Raw genomic sequence first — 24,259 nt, 5'->3', positions numbered from 1 at the left:
CATCAGTTTTTTTTATTTTTTAAAACTACTGCAGTTAAAATAAGGCAAGTAATTTAGTCTGCAGAGTTACATTTCTGGTGGTTGAAATTAAATGATATTTTAAAATCTTTAAGTAAGTAGACTGAGCAGTACTTCAAGTATCTATTCATAGCTTAAAACATTTGTTCAGTGCATTTTGACATTTTCTTTTAATAGCAGCTTTCTGCACCAAATAGCTAGCAGCTTTTAAAAAGTCTAGATAGTTTCAAAATCATTTTATACTCTGGCACATGAGAATCACTTTTCAAAGAAGGTAACTTCCAAGCACGCACAGCTCTACACACTAGATTGTAACAAGAAACAATATTTTCACTTACTCTCGATGCGATGTGCAAAGTTCAACAAGTTTGTCTAACTCTTCATTATTCAGACCCTTAGCAGAATTTTTTAGACCTGGAACCTCACTGGACACAGCTGCTTTCCATATTTTTTCTGTATCAATAAACAAACATTTCAACCATTATGTTAAATTTCAGTAAACTAAAAAGCCTTCAACCACTAAAATGTTTTCTGCATAGGTTTTGAATTTAGCTGTAATTTAATGTAACTGTTTTAACTGTATGTATTAATTGTATTTTAAAATTGTTTTATAAATCATGGTATACCATGTCATGTTAGCCGCCCTGAGCCTGCTCCGGCGGGAAGGGCGGGATATAAATAAAAGTTTATTATTATTATTAATAAACCAAATTCAAAATAAATATTGCTTTGTAGAACAGATTTGAAAGGTAAAAAACTCCATAAACGTTCAGCACAGAAGTAATTATAGCAGCTCACTGGAAGCCAGAAACCTAAGTAAAAATAATGATATCTCTTTTCATGGAAATCAGAGAAGAAAAAATGAGAAGTGCCTCTCATACCAATAAGAGCTGGAAAATGTTCTGGTCTGAAACACAGGCTTTAATGGGGATGCTGTCATCAAGACATCACTTCTGGGAAAACCATAGAGCAGAGGTGTCAAATGTCAAGCTTGTGGGCCCCCAGAGGGCTCCAACCAGGTCCACAAGCAACTGGCCATCACCTGATTCCTTCTCCCTCAACTACTTCCTTTGATTGCCATTTTAAAATTCTCCCCTATGATGATGCAGCTGAGCAAAGCAGACTTTCACTCTTTCCCACTTCCCTCTTCCCAAAGGGAGGAGGAGTCTCAGTCCATGGAGGAGCTTGGCTCTGCTGTGTGATTGAGATAGCTTGGGTTGCCAGGCTCTTTCAGTCATACTGCAGAGCTACTGAGCCAAGCCTCTCTTTCTCCTGTTGGCTGAGGCTCCTCCCCCTCCTCGTACCTTGGGGAGGGAGGGAGGCAAGAAAAGAGGGAGTGTTTCCTTTGCACAGTTCTCTCCATTGATTGCATGGGAGAGATACAAAAAAAGCACTTAAGATTAACAACATGAGAGAGAGAGTGAGTGAGTTTTGGTGTATGGTTAAGTGCATGACCTCTTATCTGGGAGAACTGGGTTTGATTCCCCACTTCTCCACTTGCAGCTGCTGGAATGGCCTTGGGTCAGCCATAGCTCTTGCAGGAGTTGTTCTTGAAAGGGCAGCTGCTGTAAGAGCTCTCTCAGTCCCACCTACTTCACAGAGTGTTTGTTGTGGGGGGGAGGAGGTAAAGGAGACTGTGACCGCTCTGAGACTCTGAGATTTGGAGTGGAGGGCGGGATATAAATCCAATGCCTTCTTCTTCTTGTTGGCTCGTTATGTCAGGGCTCTCCTGGGTGCAACTGGATTTGCCTCCTCCGTTTCACTGTATTCATGCCTTCATAATCCAGAAGAAGAATAACAGCAACCAGGATTAGGCTGAGAGTGTGTCCAGACCAAGTTCACTCAGCACGTTTCCTTTGATTTTTCTTTCACATTTCACATTGTCCTTTGATTTCCTGATTAGGGATTTTGAACTTCGGCTTCCCAAATAGCAGGCTGATACTGACCACTATACATGGCTGTCTCTCTATTCTTGCACTGCCACACAGGAGTTGTAGTTATTGTTCTGGTGAAGACTATAGTTTCACAGACATACACAAAGCCCTCAGTCTGTGTCATGGCTTCTTCACATGTTCTTGACCAGTACATGAAGCAAATTATGTACAAAAGCTCACAATGCCCAGCCATTTCATGTTTTCCTCTGAGTCTTAGGTTCAAAGCATTGACCATGAGATTTCTGTAATGAATGTCAATAAATCAAAAGTAGGTTTGCAGCTTACAGATGCACACCTGAACAACACCTGAACAGTATACTCAAGACTGCTACAGCACAGGCATTGTCTCTAGTTTTAGATGCAATAATTCAGAGCAAGAGGTGTCAGTTATCAGAGACTGTTAAAATATTGCAAACATGTTAATGTTTTAAGGCAAACCAGGAAACATGAAAGCTGATAGCAAATTTCTTGTCCTTATGTTAAACAAAACATTTAATCATGTTTGTCTGTGCCCTTTATAAAGTGTATATCTGCGCTACTTGGTATTACGTTTTATGACACACATGGTCCAGCCTGACAAGGTCTCATTTATGTCAAATTCAGCCCTTATAACAAATGAGTTTGACACCCCTGCCACGGAGTGTCCAGCAATTCATAGAGAAGAGTCACATCTCTGGGTTTTCCCCAGAAGTGATGTCATGCATACCATCACCAACAGTGTCTGCCCCCCCTCCCCATTATTTCTCTCCCACCAGCTACAGAAGAGGCAGCAGGAAATGTGATCCCCTTTTCCTGCTGGAAACTGGCAGCCCAGATCAAAACAGATTTCAAGGTCTTTAATAAATCATTTTCCATTATGTGATACTCTTACCCCACTGCTGCTGAATAGAGGAAAGATTTGCAAGTAGTTGCTCATGATATAACTGTTCAAGCTGAATGAACTTAATGGCCTTCTCATCTGAATGGAAAGCTAAAGGGAAATACAGATATAGATGGACAATGGAAAGCAGATATACTTCAGCACTGTTATCAAATCAGTAGCTTGCCTCAGCATAAAACGGAAAACTGATGTGTAGGTGTTCCTGACATATTTACATGTACATGAGAATTTACTACCTTAATCCCCTATTTTCTTCCACATAAGTCTACATTTAATTCACTGTGCATATGAAAAGCAGTTTTCCTTTTTTGGGCAACAAACCTTCTGAAGTGGGTCCGTTTTTAATAACCAGTATGACTTGCACATTTAACAATGCTAGATTTGATACAAACAATTCAGCCTGGGATCACCTAGCAGCATTTATTTCTCCAAAACACCAAATTATCTTTCTAACACATACAAAGTTGAATTTTAATATCTCCTTTAAAGATACAGGCTTTAAAATTTTCTTTCCCTATATAGCATACAAAGGCAAAAACCAGCAAATTCTTCTGGGATTCACAAAACATCAGATAAAATGGAAGTAGTCTTATTATTGGATGCACTGGCATGCAACTGAATATTAAAAAATTAGCTATAAGTTAGAGATTCGAGTTCAGTAGAACTTTAGAGACTAAAACAATTTTGGGGGTATAAGCTTTAAGGAGTCAAAGCTCACTATGTCAGATACCCTTCATCAGAGGGAGCGCTGACTTTTGAAAGCTCACCACCCCAAAATATTGTTGGTTTTTATGGTGCTACTGGATTTGAATCTAGCTGTTCTACTGTAGACCAATAAAGTTACCCTCTGAAACTATACACCTTAAAAGTCATTGCTATAAATTGCTTTATTCCATTAGTTTCTTTGTAGCAAGTGAAAGCAGGTAATCATATATAACGATCACTCCAAATTAGATCCACTTGTCTTTGATGGAGTGGAGTTGGCATCTGCAGAGCAGGTTAAGATCTTGGGGTGTTCATGGACACAGCCTTGCTTTTTTCAAAAGCATGTTGGCACCATGGCCAGAAGTACCTTTTATCAAATGCATTTGGCTTGCCGTCTTCTTTCCTAGACTCAGTCACACTGATCCATCCTATTGTAACCTCATAGTTGGATTACCGTAATGTGTTCTGTATTTGGCTGCTTTTGAAGACAGCCAGAAATCAGCAGCTTGTTCAAAATGTGGCAGCCCTATCATTGCCAGATGCTTACTGCCCACCACAGAACAACTGCACTGGTTGCCAGTTTGCTTCCTAGTCCAATTCAAGGTACTGGTTATAACCAAGATACTGGTTATCACCTTTTAAGTCTTCATGGTCTAGGATCTACATATCTAGAGGACTGTGCCATCCGATATGCCTACTGTAGTCTTCAGACTGCCACCTACTGGCTGTTCCCACACTTAAGGTGGCTCACCTGGCATCAACTGCAGTCAGTGCTGGATTACACCCTGTGGAGGCCCCTAGGTAGTTGAAATCTTGGGGGCCTGCTCGCAAATTATCTCAAGAGTTGGAGCACCCACCCCGCTGCCCGTGGCCCCCGCTGCAGTCTGCAGGCACCAGCGGCTAAAAAGGCAAATGCAATATTGGGCTGTATTAACAGAAGTATAGTGTCCAGATCATGTGAAATGAGGGCATCGCTTTACTCTGCTCTGGTAAGACCTCACCTGGAGTACTGCGTTCAGTTTTGGGCACCACATTTTAAGAAGGATATAGACAAGCTGGAACGGGTCCAGAGGAGAGTGACGAAGATGGTGAGGGGTCTGGAGACCAAGTCCTATGAAGAAAGGTTGAAGGAGCTGGGCATGTTTAGCCTGGAGAGGCGGCGGCTGAGAGGTGATATGATCACCATTTTCAAGGACTTGAAGGGGTGTCATAAAGAGGATGGTGCAGAATTGTTTTCTGTTGCCCCAGAAGGTAGGACCAGAACAAACAGGTTGAAATTAAATCAAAAGTTTCTGGTTCAACATAAGGAAGAACTTCCTGACCGTTAGAGCAGTTCCTCAGTGGAACAGGCTTCCTCAGGAGGTGGTGGGTGCTCCTTGCTTGGAGGTTTTTAAACAGAGGCTAGATGGCCATTTGACAGCAATGCAGATCCTGTGAATTTAGGGGGAGGTATCTGTGAGTTTCCTGCATTAAGCAGGGGGTTGGCCTAGATGACCTTGGAGGTCCCTTCCACTCTTTGACTCTATGGCTGGTGGGGACTGAGAAAGTTATTTTAAAATTTACCCTATGCCACATATGAGAATATCCTTACATTTCATGTTGAAGATAAATAGTTAGCACTTAGTGACTAACACAGAACAGAATTCGTAATATCTGGCATGCACTGGAAAGTAAGTGTGGAAGAAGGAGCAGCAACCGTTTTGTGACTCTAACTACCCTGATTGCAACTGCAAGCAGAAATAACCTTCAACAGATATGCATCCTCAAAAGCTCATACATTTTTTGTATAATCTATTTACTTAAGTTATATCTCATCTTTCTCCCCAGTAGAGACCCGAAGCAGCTTACATCATTCTTCTCTTCTTCATGTTATCCTTACAACAATCCTGTGAATTAGGTTAAGCTGAGAATGTGTGTATAACTGGGTCAAGCCAAGGTCACCCAGCAAGCTTCCATGGCAAAGTGGAGATTTGAACCCAGGCCTCCCAGAACCTAGCCTGACACTCTTAACAACTACTCCACACTTGCAGTAAATAAAAATAAAGGAAGGAAGGAAGAATGCACAAAGGCAGTGCTTTCAGCTGCCATGGAGAATATATGCATTGATGGTGCCAGACTTCCTGGGAGTAAATCCCATTGAATAGACCAAAGTAGGTTTCTGAGTAGACCTGCTTAAGACCCAGAGTCACTCTCAGCTTAACCTACCTTCACAAGTTGTGAAGATAAAAATGAAGGAGGGGAGAACAATGTTGTGAGCCAGTTTGAATTCCCACTGGGGAGAAAGGTGGCAGAGTGTATATATTACAGTAAGTAATGATTGAGGGGAAAATCACAGTGCTGAATTAGGGCTGCTGTCAGGGAGCTGGAGTTCTCTGGGAAAGACAACTGATCTCCAGAATTTACCCAGAGTAAATGGCCACTTTCAAGGGATCCATTCAGCTCTCCCCTGCCCAAGGCACAGCCCCCAGTCTCCAGGAATTTCCTAAACTGGAACTGGCAAACCTACTAGGGCTTACTCCCAAATGAATGGGGGGGAATAGGATTGCTTCTTGCTGAACTCCAGACTGAGCACTTTAAGTCCTGGGCCTTCCACTTTTTATTTTACAACGTCAACCTTTTTTCCCGTTGCCCCATCGATTGCTAATGAAATATTCCCAGGCAGGCTAGACTGGCCCTTTTTCATGATAGTTTTGGTCAATGAGCCACAGGAGCAGAAAAGTCCAACTCGGCCATCCTCACCCTCCCAACGAGGGCAAAGAGCGCCAAGCCCAAGGGACAGGTGCATTCCAAGGGCCCCCCTAAATTTCCCTTTCACACTGCGAGGGAGCCAGCACGGAGAAAGCAGCCGGGGAAACCTGCTGCTGGTGAGCTCATGCGCCCCTCCACCCGCCAGGCACTGGGTCCTAATGCTCCTCCGACATCTTTCCATCTCTCCATGCCTTTCCAAACAAGCACCCAATCCTCACAAGCACACACTTTAAAGATGTAGCAAACAATCTTAGAGGTTTCAGACCAACATGGGTATCCAACCTGGATCAACCTTAGAGGCGATTCCTCCCCTTGGAGGTGCTTACAAATGCCTGTACATACCACAGGGGGAAGGAAGCGACTGCCGTGGGATCCAGGACAGGACAGGTTGGCTGGGGAAAGTCACTGTGAGCCGTGTTCTGGAAAGGCGATGGCAGTGGGCTGGGCTCTGTGCCCCCTTGGCTGCTCTCTTCTCCCTGTTTACCCTCTGCCCCCCCACCCCCGTCTCACACACACAGAGGAACACATGGATGGAAGGAGGCCACCAGGCGCTGTTGCAGGGGTGGCAAGGAGCTCTGCTTGGCTGGAGGAAGAGGCATGAGGAACACCCTGGCTATGAAAATTGGGGGGAGGGTGGAAAACCCGGGGGCCCTAAAGACCTGGGGCCCATAGGCAAGTGCCTAGTTTGCCTAACGGTTAATCCAGCTCTGACTGCAGTCCATTATTTTTCTACTTTAACACCCCCACCATGGAATGGACTTCCTGATGAGGTGAGGGAAACATTGTGGTTAGTGTTGTACAGCAATCTCCAGAAAATACCACAAGGACATTTTACTTGCCAAGTTTTTTAATGGGCTATAAATTGCAGGCATCTCATGGTGGAGAAGGAGATTTATTCAATTGGTTTTAAATTTTAATGTTTTAATGGTGATGTGTTAAGTGGCCTTAAGACATAAGGAAATGCAGTATATACTTAAAATCTAGAGGGATACTTTATTACAATTTTGTATCTTTTGTTTGTGATGAAATGAACTGACATATAGGTTTGGATTTCATAAAGGATTTCTTTCGATGGAATGGAGGGGTTAATTTTCACTGTTTCCTACTCCTATGCTGCTCCTGGGGGAGAACGGGTATTCCCCCAGGAGCAGCATTTCAGGGAGCAGAGGAGGTAGTGGTAGGAAAGTCTCACTATGCAAACAGAAGTTCTTTCTGGCTATACAAATCCCAGTGGTCCCAAGCCACTGAGTCAATTCACGCTTGCTGATGGCCCAATGCTGTACTGCACAAATGGCTGTGACTGTGTATGCAGCCTTAAGTCAGAAACAAGTTCAGACAAATGGCACTTTTACATGAGTTCTACACAGCCATGAATCTGCTGGTGGCTTGTGAAAACCTGTGGCAGATGAATGAGAGCTGTGAGCAGTGCAATCCAGTTCTACCTCTACCAATGTATTCAGTCATGGGCAAAACATACAAAATAATACCAACGTGAGTGCAGGAATTCCCTGAAGAGTTTAAACACTCACCTGCTTTCTTAGGTGGCTTACTGTACAGATGAATACTCAAGCCCACAAAATAGGGGACATGCATCTAGTTTTGGGAATATTATATTCTATTGTGCCTCACATTTTTAAAATAAATCCTTTTAAAAGGTTATGGAATCGAAATCCAAAAAGATGTGAGCATGTGCTGGAACTTTCCTCAGTTCCTTATTCAACTATAGCCTCTTGTAAAGCCTAAGAAGAGTGGGACCTGGGAAGAAAGCATAAATAGACCTGGCTGGAAAGGAGGTTTGTTCTCTATGGAAAAGGCTGCAATGAGAAAGGTTCTTTTGGAAGAGAAGGCAGCTGGAGAAAAATCCATCACTCAAGGAGGGTGAGTTTTGGTATTAGGGAAGGGAACATTTAGCAAGTTGTGTTTGGGCTTTTATTTTTGTTTTGCACCAACCTTTATTGTTTATAAAGTTCACTGTTGCACTAAAAGTTTTATTACCCACATTGTTTGAGCACTGTAAATAAACTGTTGTTTAACTGCCTGGGTCCTCACGTTTCCTTGGTCATGAGAAAAAGGTTTTGCTAAAAAGGAAGATACAAAGGTAGTTGGGTGCTCAGGGCCCTTCCTTACAGATCCTGACCAGAGTGGTGGCAGCCAGCAGAAGGTCCTTCCTGGCTCCCTACTGTGTGATACCCCCTCTCCACATTTGGATCCTGCTATGTATCAATAAAATATTATGAAATACATGAGTCCACGATCCAGGAAATGCAGTGTGTGCCCAGAAACAGAGAAGTGTGAAAACAAAAGCATGCTATATTAATTGGGTCAGGATGAAAGGAAGCCCAAATCTGTAATGCAGCTGGAGAGCCCTCTCACACCTATAAGCATCTCATTTGTAGATAATCATGGGTGCAACTTTAAGGTGTGTCTTCAGAACGCTTTGCAACTAATACGTATGCATTTGGGAGAAGGACTTCATACCTACCCAATCCACCTCAGAACTAAAACGAGACTTAGGCATGTTTATGAACAATTTTTTTTAAAAAAATCTTGATTTAAAGGATACATTCTCCATCTTGAAAATAGGTTTCAGCAATCTGCAAAAAGAACAAAAGACGAAATTAACATTATCAGGCATTCATGTTTCACTTAGGGGAAGATGTTGCCTGTTTACTCCATTTCCATATATTTGTTTCTTCTGCCCACATTTTCCAATGCAGGCATCATAATGTATACAATAAAGCAAATGTAGTTTACTTTTGACATAAATCTCAAAGAGAATCCTTAATAATTTACACAAAGACTAAACAGCATCTGTAAAAAGTACAACCCCCTCACAAATTTGCTACCTCAAATATCAATCTCGTATTTCTATAATCTGTCAAAGTCAGCTTTTAATCACACAAGCTTATACCTTGGGAAATGGGAAATACATGGGGTTGCCCTTGTCTCGTATCCGGAAACTGCAGTTGGTGCAGAATGCGGTAGCTAGGCTGTTATTGGATCTCTCTATACGGGAGCACAAACAGCCAAGGCTGCAGGAACTGCACTGGCTGCCAATAGTATTCCAAATTTGCTACAAGGTGCTGGTTATCACCTTTAAAGCCCTATATGGCCAAGGACCTGTCTACCTTAGGGACCGTCTCTCCCCACATGTTCCCCAGAGGGTACTCAGATCTGAATCACAGAACTTATTGTCAATCCCCAGGCTGAGGGAGGCGAGACTGAAGGCTACCAGAGAAAGAGAAGGCTCAATTGTGACCCCCCCACTGGTGGAAGCAACTTCCAGAAGAAGTAAGGGCCTTGCGGGACCTTGCTCAGTTCCGCAAGGCCTGTAAAACAGACCTATTTTGACTTGCTTTTAGCTGAATTATAGTATAAGTAGATGCCCAACATCACTGAACTTAATGAAATCAACACTAGCACCAAAATTGTTTTAAATCGTTTTAAACTGTTTTAAAATTATTTAATTGGTATTAATTAATTGTTAAAATTTTAATTGTTTATTTACTGTTTTATTGTTTTAGTTTGACTGTTGTTAGCCGCCCTGAGCCTGCTTCGGCGGGGAGGGTGGGATATAAATCTGAGAAATAAATAAATAAAATGTTGTAGGTCAGGGGTGGCCAACGGTAGCTCTCCAGACGTTTTTTGCCTAAAACTCCCATCAGCCCCAGCCATTAGCCATGCTGGCTGGGGCTGATGGGAGTTGTAGGCAAAAAACATCTGGAGAGCTACCATTAGCCACCCCTGTTGTAGGTCTTTAAGGTGCCACTGGACTCTGATTTTGTTCACTTGGCACCTTCATTACAGTTGTTAAGGTGCCAAATTAAGGTATTTTAATTCCATATGATCTGGCTGTTATTCTTATGATTTGTGTGTAATTTTTATCCACTCAGATTTATCACTACTAGTTTACTGTGATGCATTTTTATTATATAGAATCTTATATTCAGAAGGATCCTTATAGGACATTTAGTCTAACTGCCTGCTAATTGCAGGCAGGAAATCTAAAATGGGATTTTAATTTAAAATTTTATTGTTGTTTTTGTTAATTTTATTATTAGTTTTTAAGTTGTAAACTCCAACAACCATGCTGTGGTAGTTCCACTCTTACTTACAGCCAACTCTTGACTGATCAATTCCAGAAGGTGGTGCTGGGGAGAACTGCTGCTAGGTCCTGTGGCGTTTATGTTATGGAGTCCTGTAGGATGTTTCTCATGCTGTTTAACATCTACATGAAACCACTGTTTGGAAATCTGGAGTGCATGGCCACCAATATGTGGTGAAAATGCCACCAATATTTCTCCTTATCATCTGAGTCCAGTGGGTCTGCAGAAGTCCTACAGGTGCCTGGAGATAACAATGGGATGGATGAAGGCCAATAAACTGCAGCTCAAACCAGATAAGGTTGTGGTACTGTTGGTCAATGACGAAGCTATCTGAAAATAGAAGAGTCTGCTTGTCCTGGAGGGGGCTGAAGCAGCAGGTTTGCAACTTGGGGTGTTTCTGGATCCTGCCTATAGCTGTAGGCTAACATTTCCTTTGTTGCCTTTACTAGTCTCAGTTGATATGCCAGTTACTGAAAATTGGCCACAGTGATCCATGCTAGATTACTGTAATGCATGTTACATGAGCTGCCCTTGAAAAACTGTTTGGAAACTTTAGTCAGTCCAAAATGCAGCAGCTGGACATAGGGATCGTATCAATCCTGTGCTGAAATATCTGTATTGGCTGTCCATCTGTTTCTGGGCACAATTCAAAGCAAAATTCTAATAAGATGGCATCTCAATTTCACGCAAAGATATTCCTCCCACACTTGAGAAATTTAAGCTGTAAAATAAAAATCTCAGAGAAATTAAAGAAGGTATTGTAAATACCTGATGGAGACACAGGGGCAGCACTCTTGAATCCATCTGCTCAAATTCTTCTCGAAGAAGGGAGAAAAGGGTCTGCAGAGTTTGTGGTGGGTCCTTTTGGGAACAGTCTGCATTTGTTTGGTTTCCATCCTCTTCCTGCATGCAATCTGCTGCTGCAACAGCAGTCATCTTTTGTTTTGCCACTAAAGAGTTCAAATAAAGAACTTTATAAAAACTTTAACATTTACTAGAATCATTTAAATAATGCAACAGGAACCCAAAGACATTTATTTATTTATTCTTTGCTCTTTATGCAATGAGGGCCCAATGCTCACAAAGCAGAAAAAAATGATTTAAATAAACAAACAGCAAAATATCCACATAATCATAATTTGTGTTCTATACAAGTTCACCCATCCTGAAAAGAAATGTGTACTAGTTTATACAGATTGGTAGTATAACGAAAATAAAGCAAAAGTGTACATTTTATTTATTTTTCGTATTTATATCCCGCCCTCCCCACCAAGGCAGGCTATATAACAGCAATGTTCCAAGGTTCCTTTTTTTGCATTGCCCATAAAGGAGTAGTGTAAGAATACCCAAGCTAATTGCAACTTTCAGGCACTCCTTATTTCCTCATCCCTTTCCCTGTAAAAGGCATTAAAATAGGAACGTTATGAAAGATCACTGAGTAGGGTATAGCAATGCCAATTATATATTCCTTGGGCTTTATTTTACAAATCAGTATACAGTTTGTACAGTACACTATTGTTGGTTATGACTGGAAGATAAGGGCCTTGAAATGTGTTCTCTCTTGCCTCATTGGAACCAATGTACTTTCAAAGAGATTACATAGCTGAAATACAAGCACTATTCCAAATAAATACTACACAAATCATTTCCTAACTACTACTCTTATGATCTGGAACAAATGGCACACTAATTTGGTTCCAATAATTTTTCAAAAACAATAATTTATAGGAAAGGATTTTTTCCCCACCTGGAAACAAAACTATCTGGAGTCCTTTTCAGTCTGGACAACAACCTACAGAGGCTAAAAAATACAAAGCGTATGGTGGTTTCAAAACAAAACTTACAGGAACAGTCCCCATCTATTAGAATTTCTTGGCTTTAATAAAACCAGGTTCAACATTGTTTAAACACCCCAGATGTTAAATGACTATTTACAAGAATGCACACAATTTGCCCTGATCTGGATAGTCCAGGCAAGCCCGATCTTGTCAAATTTTGGAAGCTAGGCAGGGCCAACCCTCACAAGCAGGCCTTTTTTTTTTTGTAGCAGGAACTCCTTTGCATATTAGGCCACATACTCCTGATGTAGCCAATCCTCCTGGAGCTTACAATAGGCCCTTTACTAAGAACCCTGTAAGTTCTTTGGGGGATTGGCTAAATTTTATTTATTTATTTAATTCAATTTATATCCCGCCCTTTCTGCCGAAGCGGGCTCAGGGCGGCTTACATGCTCATGCATATGCATTGGTATAAACATATAATAGGACATAAAAACCATAACACAATTTAAAAACATAGATTAACATTTCGATGCTTATGATCTTACATTCAGATTTATGTTCTCTATAGGCGAGTCTTAGATGTTCCTTTCCGCCGCTGCTATAGAGTGGCTTGCAAGAGGTGGTCCAGATGTTTCCTGAGAACTGTAGAGCCCAGCAGTCTAGTTTGCAAATGCCTGCTGGAAGAGTGCCATCTTACAGGCCCTGTGGAACTGTATGAGCTCTCACAGGGCCCTAACTTCTTCCGGCAACTCATTCCACCAGCGTGGCCACTGCAGAGAAGGCCTTGGCTCCAGTTGTCGTGAGCCTGGCCTCCTTAGGGCCGGGGATTGAGAGGAGATTTTGTGACCCAGACCAAAGTGCTCTCCGGGGAACATGTGGGGAAAGGCGGTACCTAAGGTATGCAAGTCCTTGGCCATATAGGGCCTTAAAGGTAGGACCAGCACCTTGAAACGAACCCGGTATACAATAGGCAACCAATGCAGCGCCTTCAGTTCAGGTTGAATATGCTCCCAGAAGGGAAGGCCTAACAGCAACCTGGCTGCCAAATTTTGCACTAGTTGAAGCTTCCGGGTTTGAACACGGGCAGCCCCATGTAGAGGGCATTTCATTAATCCAATCTTGAGGTGACCGTAGCGTGGATCACGGTCGCTAACTCGTTACGTTCAAGGTAGGGGACCAACTGCCTTATCAGCAGAAGATGATAAAAGGCTAATCGGGCGGTGGCTGCCACCTGGGCCTCTATATTTAGAGAGGGATCCAGGAGCACCCCCTAGGCTTTTAACCTTGGACGCTGGTGTAAGTCATGCCCCATCAAAGATCAGTAATAAGACCTCAGTTTCTAGACTACCACGACTTAGGAACAGAACCTCCGTCTTTGTCAGATTCAATTTCAGTCGACTCAGCCTAAGCCACCCTGCCACAGCTTGAAGCACCATGGTCAGGTCTTCTGGGGAGGAGTTGAACTGGCCGTCCATCAACAGATAGAGCTGGGTGTCATCTGCATACTGATGACATTCCAGCCCAAACCTCTGGGCAATCCAAGAACATAAGAGAAGCCATGTTGGATCAGGCCAATGGCCCATCCAGTCCAATACTCTGTATCACACAGTGGCCAAAAATTTATATACATACACACACACACACACACTGTGGCTAATAGCCACTGATGGACCTCTGCTCCATATTTTTATCTAACCCCCTCTTGAAGCTGGCTATGCTTGTAGCCGCCGCCACCTCCTGTGGCAGTGAATTCACATGTTAATCACCCTTTGGGTGAAGAAGTACCTCCTTTTATCCATTCTAACCCGACTGCTCAGCAATTTCATTGAATGCCCACAAGTTCTTGTATTGTGAGAAAGGGAGAAAAGTACTTCTTTCTCTTCCGTCTCCATCCTATGCATAATCTTGTAAACCTCTATCATGTTACCCCGCAGTCGACATTTCTCCAAGCTAAAGAGCCTCAAGCGTTTTAACCTTTCTTCATAGGGAAAGTGTTCCAAACCTTTAATCATTCTAGTTGCCCTTTTCTGCCCTTTTTCTAATGCTATAATATCCTTTTTGAGGTGCGGTGACCAGAATTGCACACAGTATTCCAAATGAGACCGCACCATCGATTTATACAGGGGCATTATGATACCGGCTGATTTTTTTTCAATTCCCTTCCTAATAATTCCCAGCATGGCGTTGGCCTTTTTTATTGCAATCGCACAGTCTTGACATTTTCAGTGAGTTATCTACCATGATCCCAAGATCTCTCTCTTGATCAGTCTCAGCCAGTTCACACCCCATCAACTTGTATTTGTAGCTGGGATTTTTGACCCCAATGTGCATTACTTTGCACTGCACCACACTGAACCTCATCTGCCACGCTGACGCCCACTCACTCAGCCTCAACAGATCCCTTTGGAGTGCCTCACAATCCTCTCTGGTTCTCAGCACCCTGAACAATTTAGTGTCATCTGCAAACTTGGCCACTTCACTGCTTACTCCCAATTCCAGATCATTAATGAACAAGCTAAAGAGCATGGGACCCAGTACTGAGCCCTGCGGAACCCCACTGCTTACCGTCCTCCACTGTGAAGACTGCCCATTTATACTCACTCTCTGCTTCCTATTAATTAGCCAGTTTTTGATCCACAAGAGGACCTGTCCTTTTACTCCATGACTCTCGAGCTTACTAAGGAGCCTTTGATGAGGAACTTTATCAAAAGCTTTCTGGAAGTCAAGGTAAACAACATCTATTGGGTCCCCTTTGTCCACATGTTTGTTCACCCCCTCAAAGAACTGTAACAGGTTAGTGAGGCAAGCTCTTCCCTTACAGAACCCATGCTGCGTCTTCCTCAATAACTTGTGTTCATCAATGTGCCTACTCATTCTGTCCTTAGTAATGCTTTCTACCAACTTTCCCAGTATTGAAGTCAGACTGACTGGCCTGTAATTTCCCGGATCTCCTCTGGAGCCCTTTTTAATGTTGGGGGTGACATTTGCTACCTTCCAGTCCTCAGGAACGGAGGCAGATTTCAATGAAAGATTACATATTTTTGTCAGGAGATCCACAAATTCAACTTTTAGTTCTTTCAGAACTTTTGGATGTATGCCATCCGGACCTGCTGACTTATTAGTTTTTAATTCGTCAATCAGTTGTAGGACCTCCTCTCTTGTCACCTCAATTTGACTCAGGTCTTTCAACACCCCTTCCAAAATTAGTGGTTCTGGAGCGGGCAAACACTTCTCATCTTCCACAGTGAAGACTGAGGCAAAAAATGCATACAGCTTCTCAGCCATTTCCCTATCCTCCTTCAGTAATCCTTTTACCCCTTGGTCATCCAAGGGTCCCACTGCCTCCCTGGCTGGTTTCCTGCTTCTAATATATTTGAAGAAATTTTTATTGTTGGTCTTTATGTTTTTTGCAATATGCTCCCCATAGACCCTTTCTGCCTGCCTGATCACAATCTTGCATTTGATTTGCCACAGCCTGTGTTCTTTTTATTAATCGCACTTGGACTAGCTTTCCACTGCTTAAAGGAGTCCTTCTAACCTTTTACAGTTTCCATTACTTTGTTTGTTAACCATGCAGGCCTTTTCTTATACCTGTTTGTGCCTTTCCTAACATGTGGTATATATTTTATCTGAGCTTCTAGGATTGTAGTTTTAAATAGCTCTCAAGCTTCCCCAAGGGTTTTGACTGTATTTACCTTTCCTTTCAGTTTCCTTTTCACATGCCTCCTCATCTCAGAGAATTTATCCATTTTAAAGTCTTTGGGGCAACTCCCTATTTATACAAATGGTGAAATCAATAACGTTATGGTCACTGCTCCCAAGAGGTGCGATCACTTTTACATCTCTCACCAAGTCTTGGACATTACTTAGGACCAAATCCAGGATTGGCCCACCCCTGGTAGGTTCTGTGACCATCTGCTCCATAGCACAGTCATTGAGAGCATCTAGAAACTCAATCTCTTTCCCTCGACCTGAACACATATTGACCCAATCATTCTGAGGGTAGTCAAAATTACCTATTACGACACAGTTTTTACATTTAGCCGCTATCTTTAATCCTTCCATCATATTATAATCATCCTCTATCTTTTGATTTGGTGGGCAATAACAAACTCCCATAGTTAAATTTCCTTTTGTGCTCTCTATTTTGACCCAAAGCATTTTTAGAAGGGAATCTAATTCTTTGACCTCAGTCTTACTCTCCGACATACAGAGCCACCCCACCTCCAACCCTACCCTCTCCGACATACAGAGCCACCCCACCTCCAACCCTTCCCTCCCTATCCTTCTGATATAACTTGTATCTAGGAATCACTGTGTCCCACTGATTCTCCTCACTCCATCAAGTTTCTGAAATTCCCACAATTTTTATTTATTTATTTATTTATTTATTTTATTTATTTGGGATTTATATCCCGCCCTTCCCACAAGTGGCTCAGGGCGGCTTCCAGTGATAGATCCAACAAAATTACAGTATTTAAACATATAAAGGGATCAGCATTTAAAACAAATAAAAACAGATAAAACCATGGTTATCAATAAATATTAATAAATATTTCAACTGTATATAAAAGAAATCCGGCAAGTTACATTAAAATTCTCAAGCTGGGTATAGGCTAGCCGGAAGAGGGTCGTCTTACAGGCCCTGCGGAACTGTACAAGGTCCCGCAGGGTCCTCACCTCTTCCGGCAGCTGATTCCACCATGTAGGGGCCATAACAGAGAAAGCCCTTTCTCTGGTGGATTTCAAACGGGCTTCCTTCGGCCCAGGGATAGTAAGGAGATTTTGTGTTCCCGACCTCAGTACTCTCTGGGGAACGTGCGGGGAAAGACGGTCCTTCAGGTAGACAGGTGTCTGTTTTCCCCCTGTTTTCCCCCAACAGACAATGTCTGTTTTCCCCCAACACTAAACATTCCAACTCACCAATTTTACTTCGAACACTTCTAGCATTTGCATACAAACATCTATAATTTCCTAGGCAAGTTAGGCCTGCAACCTTCCTCCTGCTGCCTCGAGACTTTGACAGACACTCCATACCGTTTGTCACTATCTCAGTGGACAACTCTGATCCATTACCCGGTAGAAAAGTAACAGCTAACCCTTCATCTCTTTGAGATGAGTCCACCCGAACCAGAGACATCTCATCTCCTGTCGGCTTTCCCCCAAGATTTAGTTTAAAAACTGCTCTGCCACCTTTTTGATTTTAAGGGCCAGCAGCTTGGTTCCATCTGGGGACAAGTGGAGACCGTCTCTTTTGTACAGCTCCCGCTTGTTCCAGAAAGCATCCCAGTGCCAAACAAACTTAAACCCTTCCTCCCTGCACCATTGTCTCATCCACACATTGAGACTTCTAATTTGTGCCTGTCTCTCCTGCCCTGCACGTGGAACAGGCAGCACTTCTGAGAAGGCTACCTTAGAGGTTCTGGCCTTAAGTCTTTTGGCTAGCAGCCTAATTTTTTCCTCCAGGACCTCAGGACTGCATTTCCCCACATCGTTGGTGCCAACATGCACCACGACCACTGGCTCCTCCCCAGCACTGTCTATCAGCCTATCTATAACACGCGTAATGTCCGCTACCTTCGCACCAGGCAGGCAAGTCACCATAAGGTCAGTACACGGTTTTGCCACCCAGCTGTCTACTTGCTTAAGGATCAAATCACCAACTACCAAGACCGCCCCCCCTCTCCCTGCCCAGGGATGGTTCTTTGGTGCGAAAGGATACCCACTCACCAACCGAAGAAGAGGTCCCTTCTGAGGGCGTATTCCCCTTAGCACATTGCCCTGTTCCCTTTCGACCCTCATGCTCCCTGGCAGCTGCGGGGCTGCCACGTTCAGAGCAGGGCTCATCTAATACATCCCTGAGAGTCTTCTCCGAGTGCCTGACTGTCTCTGCTTCTCCAGGTCAGTCACCTCGGCCTCAAGGGTACGAACTCGTTCCCTGAGTACCAGAAGCTCCTTGCATCGAGCACACACCCAAGACTTCTGTCCTGTGGGCAGATAGTCATACATGTGACATTCAGTGCAAAACACTGGAAATCCCCCACCCCCCTGCTGGCATTCTACCTTCATGATAGCTTTTTTAAAATATACAGTCCCCTTTTAAATCCTGTTTGTTTATGTGGAACTCCTTCTGGAGGGTCTACTTATCTTATTGGGAACACAAGGAAAATAGAGTGACACAGAGTGTTGGACTGGATGGGCCATTGGCCGGATCCAACATGGCTTCTCTTATGTTCTTATGAAAACCGGATCTGGGCTGTAAAATGGCAGGGATGTGTGGCCTAATATGCAAATGAGTTCTTGCTACAAAAAAAGCCTTGCTGGCAAATATTTGGATAGGGAACCCAGAGAATACCAGAGTCAGGAAACAGGCAGGCTACCAAGTCACTTCTCTGAACGTCCTCCATGCCCCAGTAGGAGTCGCCAGAGGTCACCATGACTTCAAGGCACAGACACACAGACAAATGTAAAAAGAAAACAAAGAAAAAAAAAAAGAACACACACTATCTGAAAAATGGGTTGCCAGTAGCTCTTCATACACCCTACCAAAGCTATTGCCTTTATTTACAAAACTTCAGTAATATAAATTCGGCATGCAGCTCCTGATTGTACCCACAAATGGGAAAAACGGTTCTACAAACCAATAGACTCCGCATTTTGGTCCATTATCTGGACAAATCCACCTTTTACTTCTCCACTCTTTAAGAGAAATGCACTAGAAGTTTTGCACAAGGCAGTATTTAGAAAACAGCCTCTAAAATTCAAATAACAAAAAAGTCTTCCATTTATACAAAAGAATGTGGAATATTATGAAAGCAGATAAAATTTCATTGCATTTATAGGGAATAGAAAACTTTACCTGTAGTTCCAGGATACATAGCTCCCTTTTTGCTATACCCCAAGTTAAATGTTGATTTAAGCAAAAGCACAGCCAAACTAAACTTTATGTATATAGTTTATAATAATGCAAACACTACAACAGTTTCCTGTGATTGTAACAGATACATCTATTCATAGATTTTATTGTATTTACATCTTTGTTTATTAGAGCAAGAAGCTATGTCAACTGATTTTGTTAACTTGTGACAGATCTGGCCAATATAACCAGTAATTATCCTATTGAAATAAAGTTTCAAAAGCACGCTCAGTTTTGTATCAAAGTAAGTTTGCTGCACTCTTTGTCTAAATCAGCCCTAAATATTTTGGGACTGTTATGCAAATGATACTTCTAGTTCAGCTTGATCAATGATATTTCAAGGCCAAAAGCAACAACAGCCAGAGTTTAGTTCAATAAATTATTGTTATATTTAGAAATGGAATCAAAAGATTATCTTCAAAAGAATAGCCTTCTATTTATGGCAGGGTGTGATCTTTGGTACATTTCTGCCATATTCAAATGCCACTCTTGCCTTCAGGAAGCTGAGGCCCCTCCCCTGCTCTGTGAATCCCACTGGATGATCAGCAGAATGCTTTGCTAGTGGAAGCAAGTAGAATGGACTACAGAGGACACTGCTTCTCTTTAGTATGCTTCAGGGATAAACTGGAGTCTAATACAGGGATAGAATCCATTTCTCACTTTGCCTGTTTCTTCCTCAAACTAATGTATACGAGTTATACAGCCTCAGCTGTCTGGATCAGCCATACAAAAAACTCACCAAAAAGCAAAAAGAAAAAGAAAAAAGAAAGCAGCCCTGTGTACAAGATACAGTTTGACAACTAGATTCAAAAGATTTGGTGATAGAAAAAAACTTTAACTACCCTGATTGTTATATTATTAAAAATGATCAGGTTTTCCCCCTATCAAATCCATATCATATAGGTTTTGATACACTAGGTCAGAGGTGGGAAACCGTTTTTCTGAAAGGCCACATGGATATTTACAACATCATTCATGGGCCATAAAAATTATCAACTATAAAACAGTGCTCTGCCAAGGGAGAATGATACAGGCCAGCAAAATTAATGCAAATAAATGTTTTTCTATTTGAAGTCATGTAGGGAGAGCCTAATCTGACACACACCCGGTCCGCCGTCCTAGGCAAATGGATAGGTCTAGGGCTTTTTTGTAGAAAAAGCCCAGCAGGAACTCAGTAGCCTATTAGACCACATCCCCTAATATTAGCATATTAGGTCACACAGTCATTAGCATATTAGGCCACACCATCTGGGATCATCAAGTGCAAACTGAACTGTGACAGTAACTTTTCCAGGCCCTACAGCAATTCTGGCCAGCCAGCCAGGCCCCAGGGAAGCTGCCGTACAGTACATCTGGGCCCTGTGATCCCTGCCTGGCCCCAGGGAGGCTGCCACATGGCAATCTATGTATCTGTCCAGCAATCCCCGAGGGCCACACCAAGTAACCTCGAGGGCCGTATACAGCCCTTGGGACGGAGGTTCCCCACCCCTGCACTAGGTGAATGTGAATATGTACTGGTTGCTCTGTCAAAAATCCTGTTGATGCAGCTGTGAATTGTATGGAAATATCCACCTTCTAAGTTTGGATCTACAATCAATTATTAGAAAGTTAACAATCTCAGCTGAATGTTGTGTGCACATTATTTTAATAATTATATTCCATGTTTTAACTTGGGCTGCAGTAAAATAGCTTAATTTGAGTACACAATATGGGTATGTTTAGAACCCAATTATTCAATACTCCTGAATAGCTATATGTTCATTACATACCTCAGGGGTGGCCAACGGTAGCACTCCAGATGTTTTTTGCCTACAACTCCCATCAGCCCCAACCAGCATGGCTAATGGCTGGAGCTGATGGGAGTTGTAGGCAAAAACATCTGGAGAGCTACCGTTGGCCACCCCTGACATACCTGATCACATGCTGCTAGGCTCTGGAAGGAAATATACATAAAATCATAGCAAGCATATAGTCTGAAGAAGTCAACAACTCAGAAACACACACCACTAAAGGAAATTGCTATTGCCTTTGATTTAGTCAAGTATTTCCTGTTGTAGCATCCTGATACACAGAGTAGACTATTCTCTAAATTATCCATATTACAACCTACTATAAGTAGGGTTAGCAATCTCCAGGTACCCGGAGATTTCCTGGAATTACAACTGATCTCCAGAATACAGAGATATATTCCCCTGGAGAAAATGGCTGTTGTGGGTGGTAGCATTATACATTGCTGAAGACCCTCCCTAGGCTCCATCCCTAATTTCTGGGAATTTCCCAAACCAGAGCTGGCAATCATAACTTCAAGCTTGACTGTGAGAGGAGGATGGAAATTGCAATTATTTTAAAAAATCCAAAACCTACTATGCAAATGTACAAGCTCCAGAAGAATAGCTGCATTGGATTGTTTTCAAGTACAATTAAAAGAGGGGATTGTCTTGAATTTGTGCACATTGCAATTGTGTCCAATATGGAACACTTTTTGTGTATACTGAGGGGGAGGGGGTCACCTTACATTCGGTGTCATCTGTCACGACTCGAGCCTCGGGTAGGAGACGGCTGCTGGCGTCCCGGCAGTCAGCCAGAACTCTTGCAGCCGGCTGAGGTTTTCAGGGATCAGCACAGGCGTTATCTTAAACAGTTCAATTAGTCAAAACCATAAATCAGTCCGAGCCAAGGGATGAGACAGAGAGCGTAAACGCAGGAATGCTGGGGGTCGGGTAGCCAGAGAGAGCAAAGCCGAAGGAAGTCAAATTACCAAAGCAAGTCCACAGAGCAAAGTCACAGTCCAGAGTTCCGAGGTCCAAGGTTCAAGCCGGGTCAGAAATATGCGGGTTCTCACAGGAGTCAAGAGGGTGCAGAGCGTGGTCACGTCCCAGGAGGATCGTTCGTTGCCAGCACAGTTTGCCAAAGGGCCAGGATTGCAGATATACTGTGCTGGCTTGTTAACCCATTAGTATGCCGGGCTTAGATCTCTTCTCCCCCGCATGCGTGCTTCACTCCTTCTGTTTCTAATCTCCTGCCGTCTCCTTTCACGGAGCCAGCTAACAGGTGGTGGAGATTCAGGAGGGGATGAGCTGGGGCCCGGCGTGGCCCGATCAGTTCCAGGTGGCTCCTGCTGCCGGCTTGCCTCCTCAGGACTTACGTCCAGGGCTGTTAAAGGCGCCTGCTCTGAGCTAGCAGGTGCTGGGTCAGGGGCAGGCATGACATCATCTTCCTTTTGAGCAAATACATGTACATTATTTATTGCATGAGCCTTCATGAATCAAAGGTCATGCCCACATACGTGATAACATTCACTTAGTAGAAACATTCACTTGGTAGAAATGTTTATATCCAGAACTGCTAACTAGGGGTAGGTACAAACAACAACAAAAGAATGGAAGTATGTGTTTCAGGGGTTTTTACGAACCCTGAACTTCCATGAACTGGTCCATCACACAAACTGGTTTGTGGTTAGGAAGTGAGCTCCAACGACATTTAAATGCCATTGGAGCTCACTACTGCCCCGTGGCTTGACCTGAATGAATTCCGAAGGCATTTAAATGCCTTTGGAGCTTATTTCTGGTTTGGACCACCTGACTGGAAGTGAGCTCTGAAAGAATTTTAATGTCTTCATAGCCCATCTCTAGGTCAGGTCAGCCTGACTAAGCTCTGAGAGTGAACTCCGAAGGCCTTTATAGGCCTTTGGAGCTCACTCTGGGAGCTCAGTCGAGTTGAGCTGCCCAACTCAAGTGAGTTCTAAGAGTGAGTTCAGAAGGCATTTATAGACCTTTGGAGCCCACTTACAGGCCATACCCACCCGTCAGTGGGCTCTGAAGGCCTATAAATACCTTCAAAGCTCACTCTTGGAGCTCCAAAAGCCCATGAAGGCCTACAGAGCTCACTCTTGGAGCCCAGTCTGGGGGGCTCTGAAGGCATTTTTCCTTGGGGGCTCACTCTGATTGGGGCATAGGCCAGTGGTGGGCTCCCAAGGCACTTAATGCCTTTGGAGGTCATTTCCATTCGGGAACCAGAAGTAAGCTCTGAGGGTATTTAAATGCCTTTGGAGTCAGCATGAACTTTATAAACCTCATAGAGGCTTGTGGGTGGATTTTTTTTTTTGGTGGGGGGAGAAGAATATCCCATCCTTCACTATCCAAAGGAGTCTCAGAACAGCTTACAATCTCCTTTCCCTTCTCCCCACAGCAGACACCCTGTGAGATGGGTGGGGCTGAGAGAACTCTCCAACAACAGCTCTTGAGCAGAACAGCTCACTCCAGCAGAGTGGGGAATCAAACCTGGTTCTCCCTGATAAGAGTTCATGCACTTAACCACTATGCCAAACCTGCTTTCATGTTCTCCTGAACCCCTTGTTTGCAAAGCACAAACTGGCCTGATTCATCACTAATTTTGATTCGTGCTTCAGTTCATGCCCATCCCTACTGCTAACAGTAAAAGGAAGGAAAGAAATTCCTACAAAGTTGTTACAAAGTCCAGATTCCCATATGCAAGAGAGAGAGAGAGGGAGGGAGGGAGGGAGGGAGAGAAGAAAAGTATTTTTTAAAACATGGTCAGCACTCTATGCAAAACGTTCTCACCACCTATTAAATTGTCAATAATTCTGCAGGACATATCGATGCCATGTAATGTCAAGTCATGACTACCTCATCAAAACTGAGGAAATTTGGCCTTCTCAGAAATTTATTTTAATGCAATTTCTAAAGGCTGCAAAGAAATTTTAGAAATATTTACCAGAAGCTCAAAAACTGGAAGGAATAATAAGCAGCAGTCCCAAAGGGAGGGGTGTCTAAAATCTGTTCCTTTAAGTGTTGAAACAGGACTTCCGGAGTAGGAAGATGGTGTATTGACCCGCTTCTTTTAGGAGGAGTGGACTGGAGCCTTTGTTTTGGGCATAAGAAGCGATTCTAATGCCGGCTGCCTACATTTTCCAGAAAGGGAACTGTCTAAGACGTGCTTGAAGAATTTTGAGGGGATTTATTTTGGCTGGCGAGGAATCCCAGCGGGGTTCCTTTCTGGCTTTGAAGAGTCCCTGATGAAGAATTGCATTCCATCGTCTACAAAGGGTCTCCGGGGTCATTAAATTGGCTTAAATTCATCAAGACTCCAACTTTCTATGGACTACAATAACATCTGAAAGTGAACAGAACGGTGTATAGAAAAATAGACTT

General features: G+C 43.1%; 1 protein-coding gene across 1 annotated transcript in view; it reads right to left on the bottom strand.

The window, feature by feature from the left end:
- The window catches only part of CNST (consortin, connexin sorting protein), a 111,621-nt gene that overhangs the window by 42,105 nt on the left and 45,257 nt on the right, over positions 1 to 24,259 (bottom strand). The window contains exons 4-7 of the mRNA XM_060243831.1: positions 11,160 to 11,341; positions 8,849 to 8,879; positions 2,824 to 2,910; positions 357 to 471 (exon numbers count right to left, since the gene is read on the bottom strand). Coding sequence (XP_060099814.1) covers positions 357 to 471; positions 2,824 to 2,910; positions 8,849 to 8,879; positions 11,160 to 11,341 — 415 coding nt within the window. The remainder of the gene's footprint in view (positions 1 to 356; positions 472 to 2,823; positions 2,911 to 8,848; positions 8,880 to 11,159; positions 11,342 to 24,259) is intronic.

Source organism: Heteronotia binoei, chromosome 1 (genome assembly GCF_032191835.1).
Source record: "Heteronotia binoei isolate CCM8104 ecotype False Entrance Well chromosome 1, APGP_CSIRO_Hbin_v1, whole genome shotgun sequence".
Taxonomy (NCBI): Eukaryota; Metazoa; Chordata; class Lepidosauria; order Squamata; family Gekkonidae; genus Heteronotia; species Heteronotia binoei.
The sequence above is the reverse complement of the archived record's forward strand: the minus strand, read 5'-3'. Positions and strand labels throughout refer to the sequence as shown.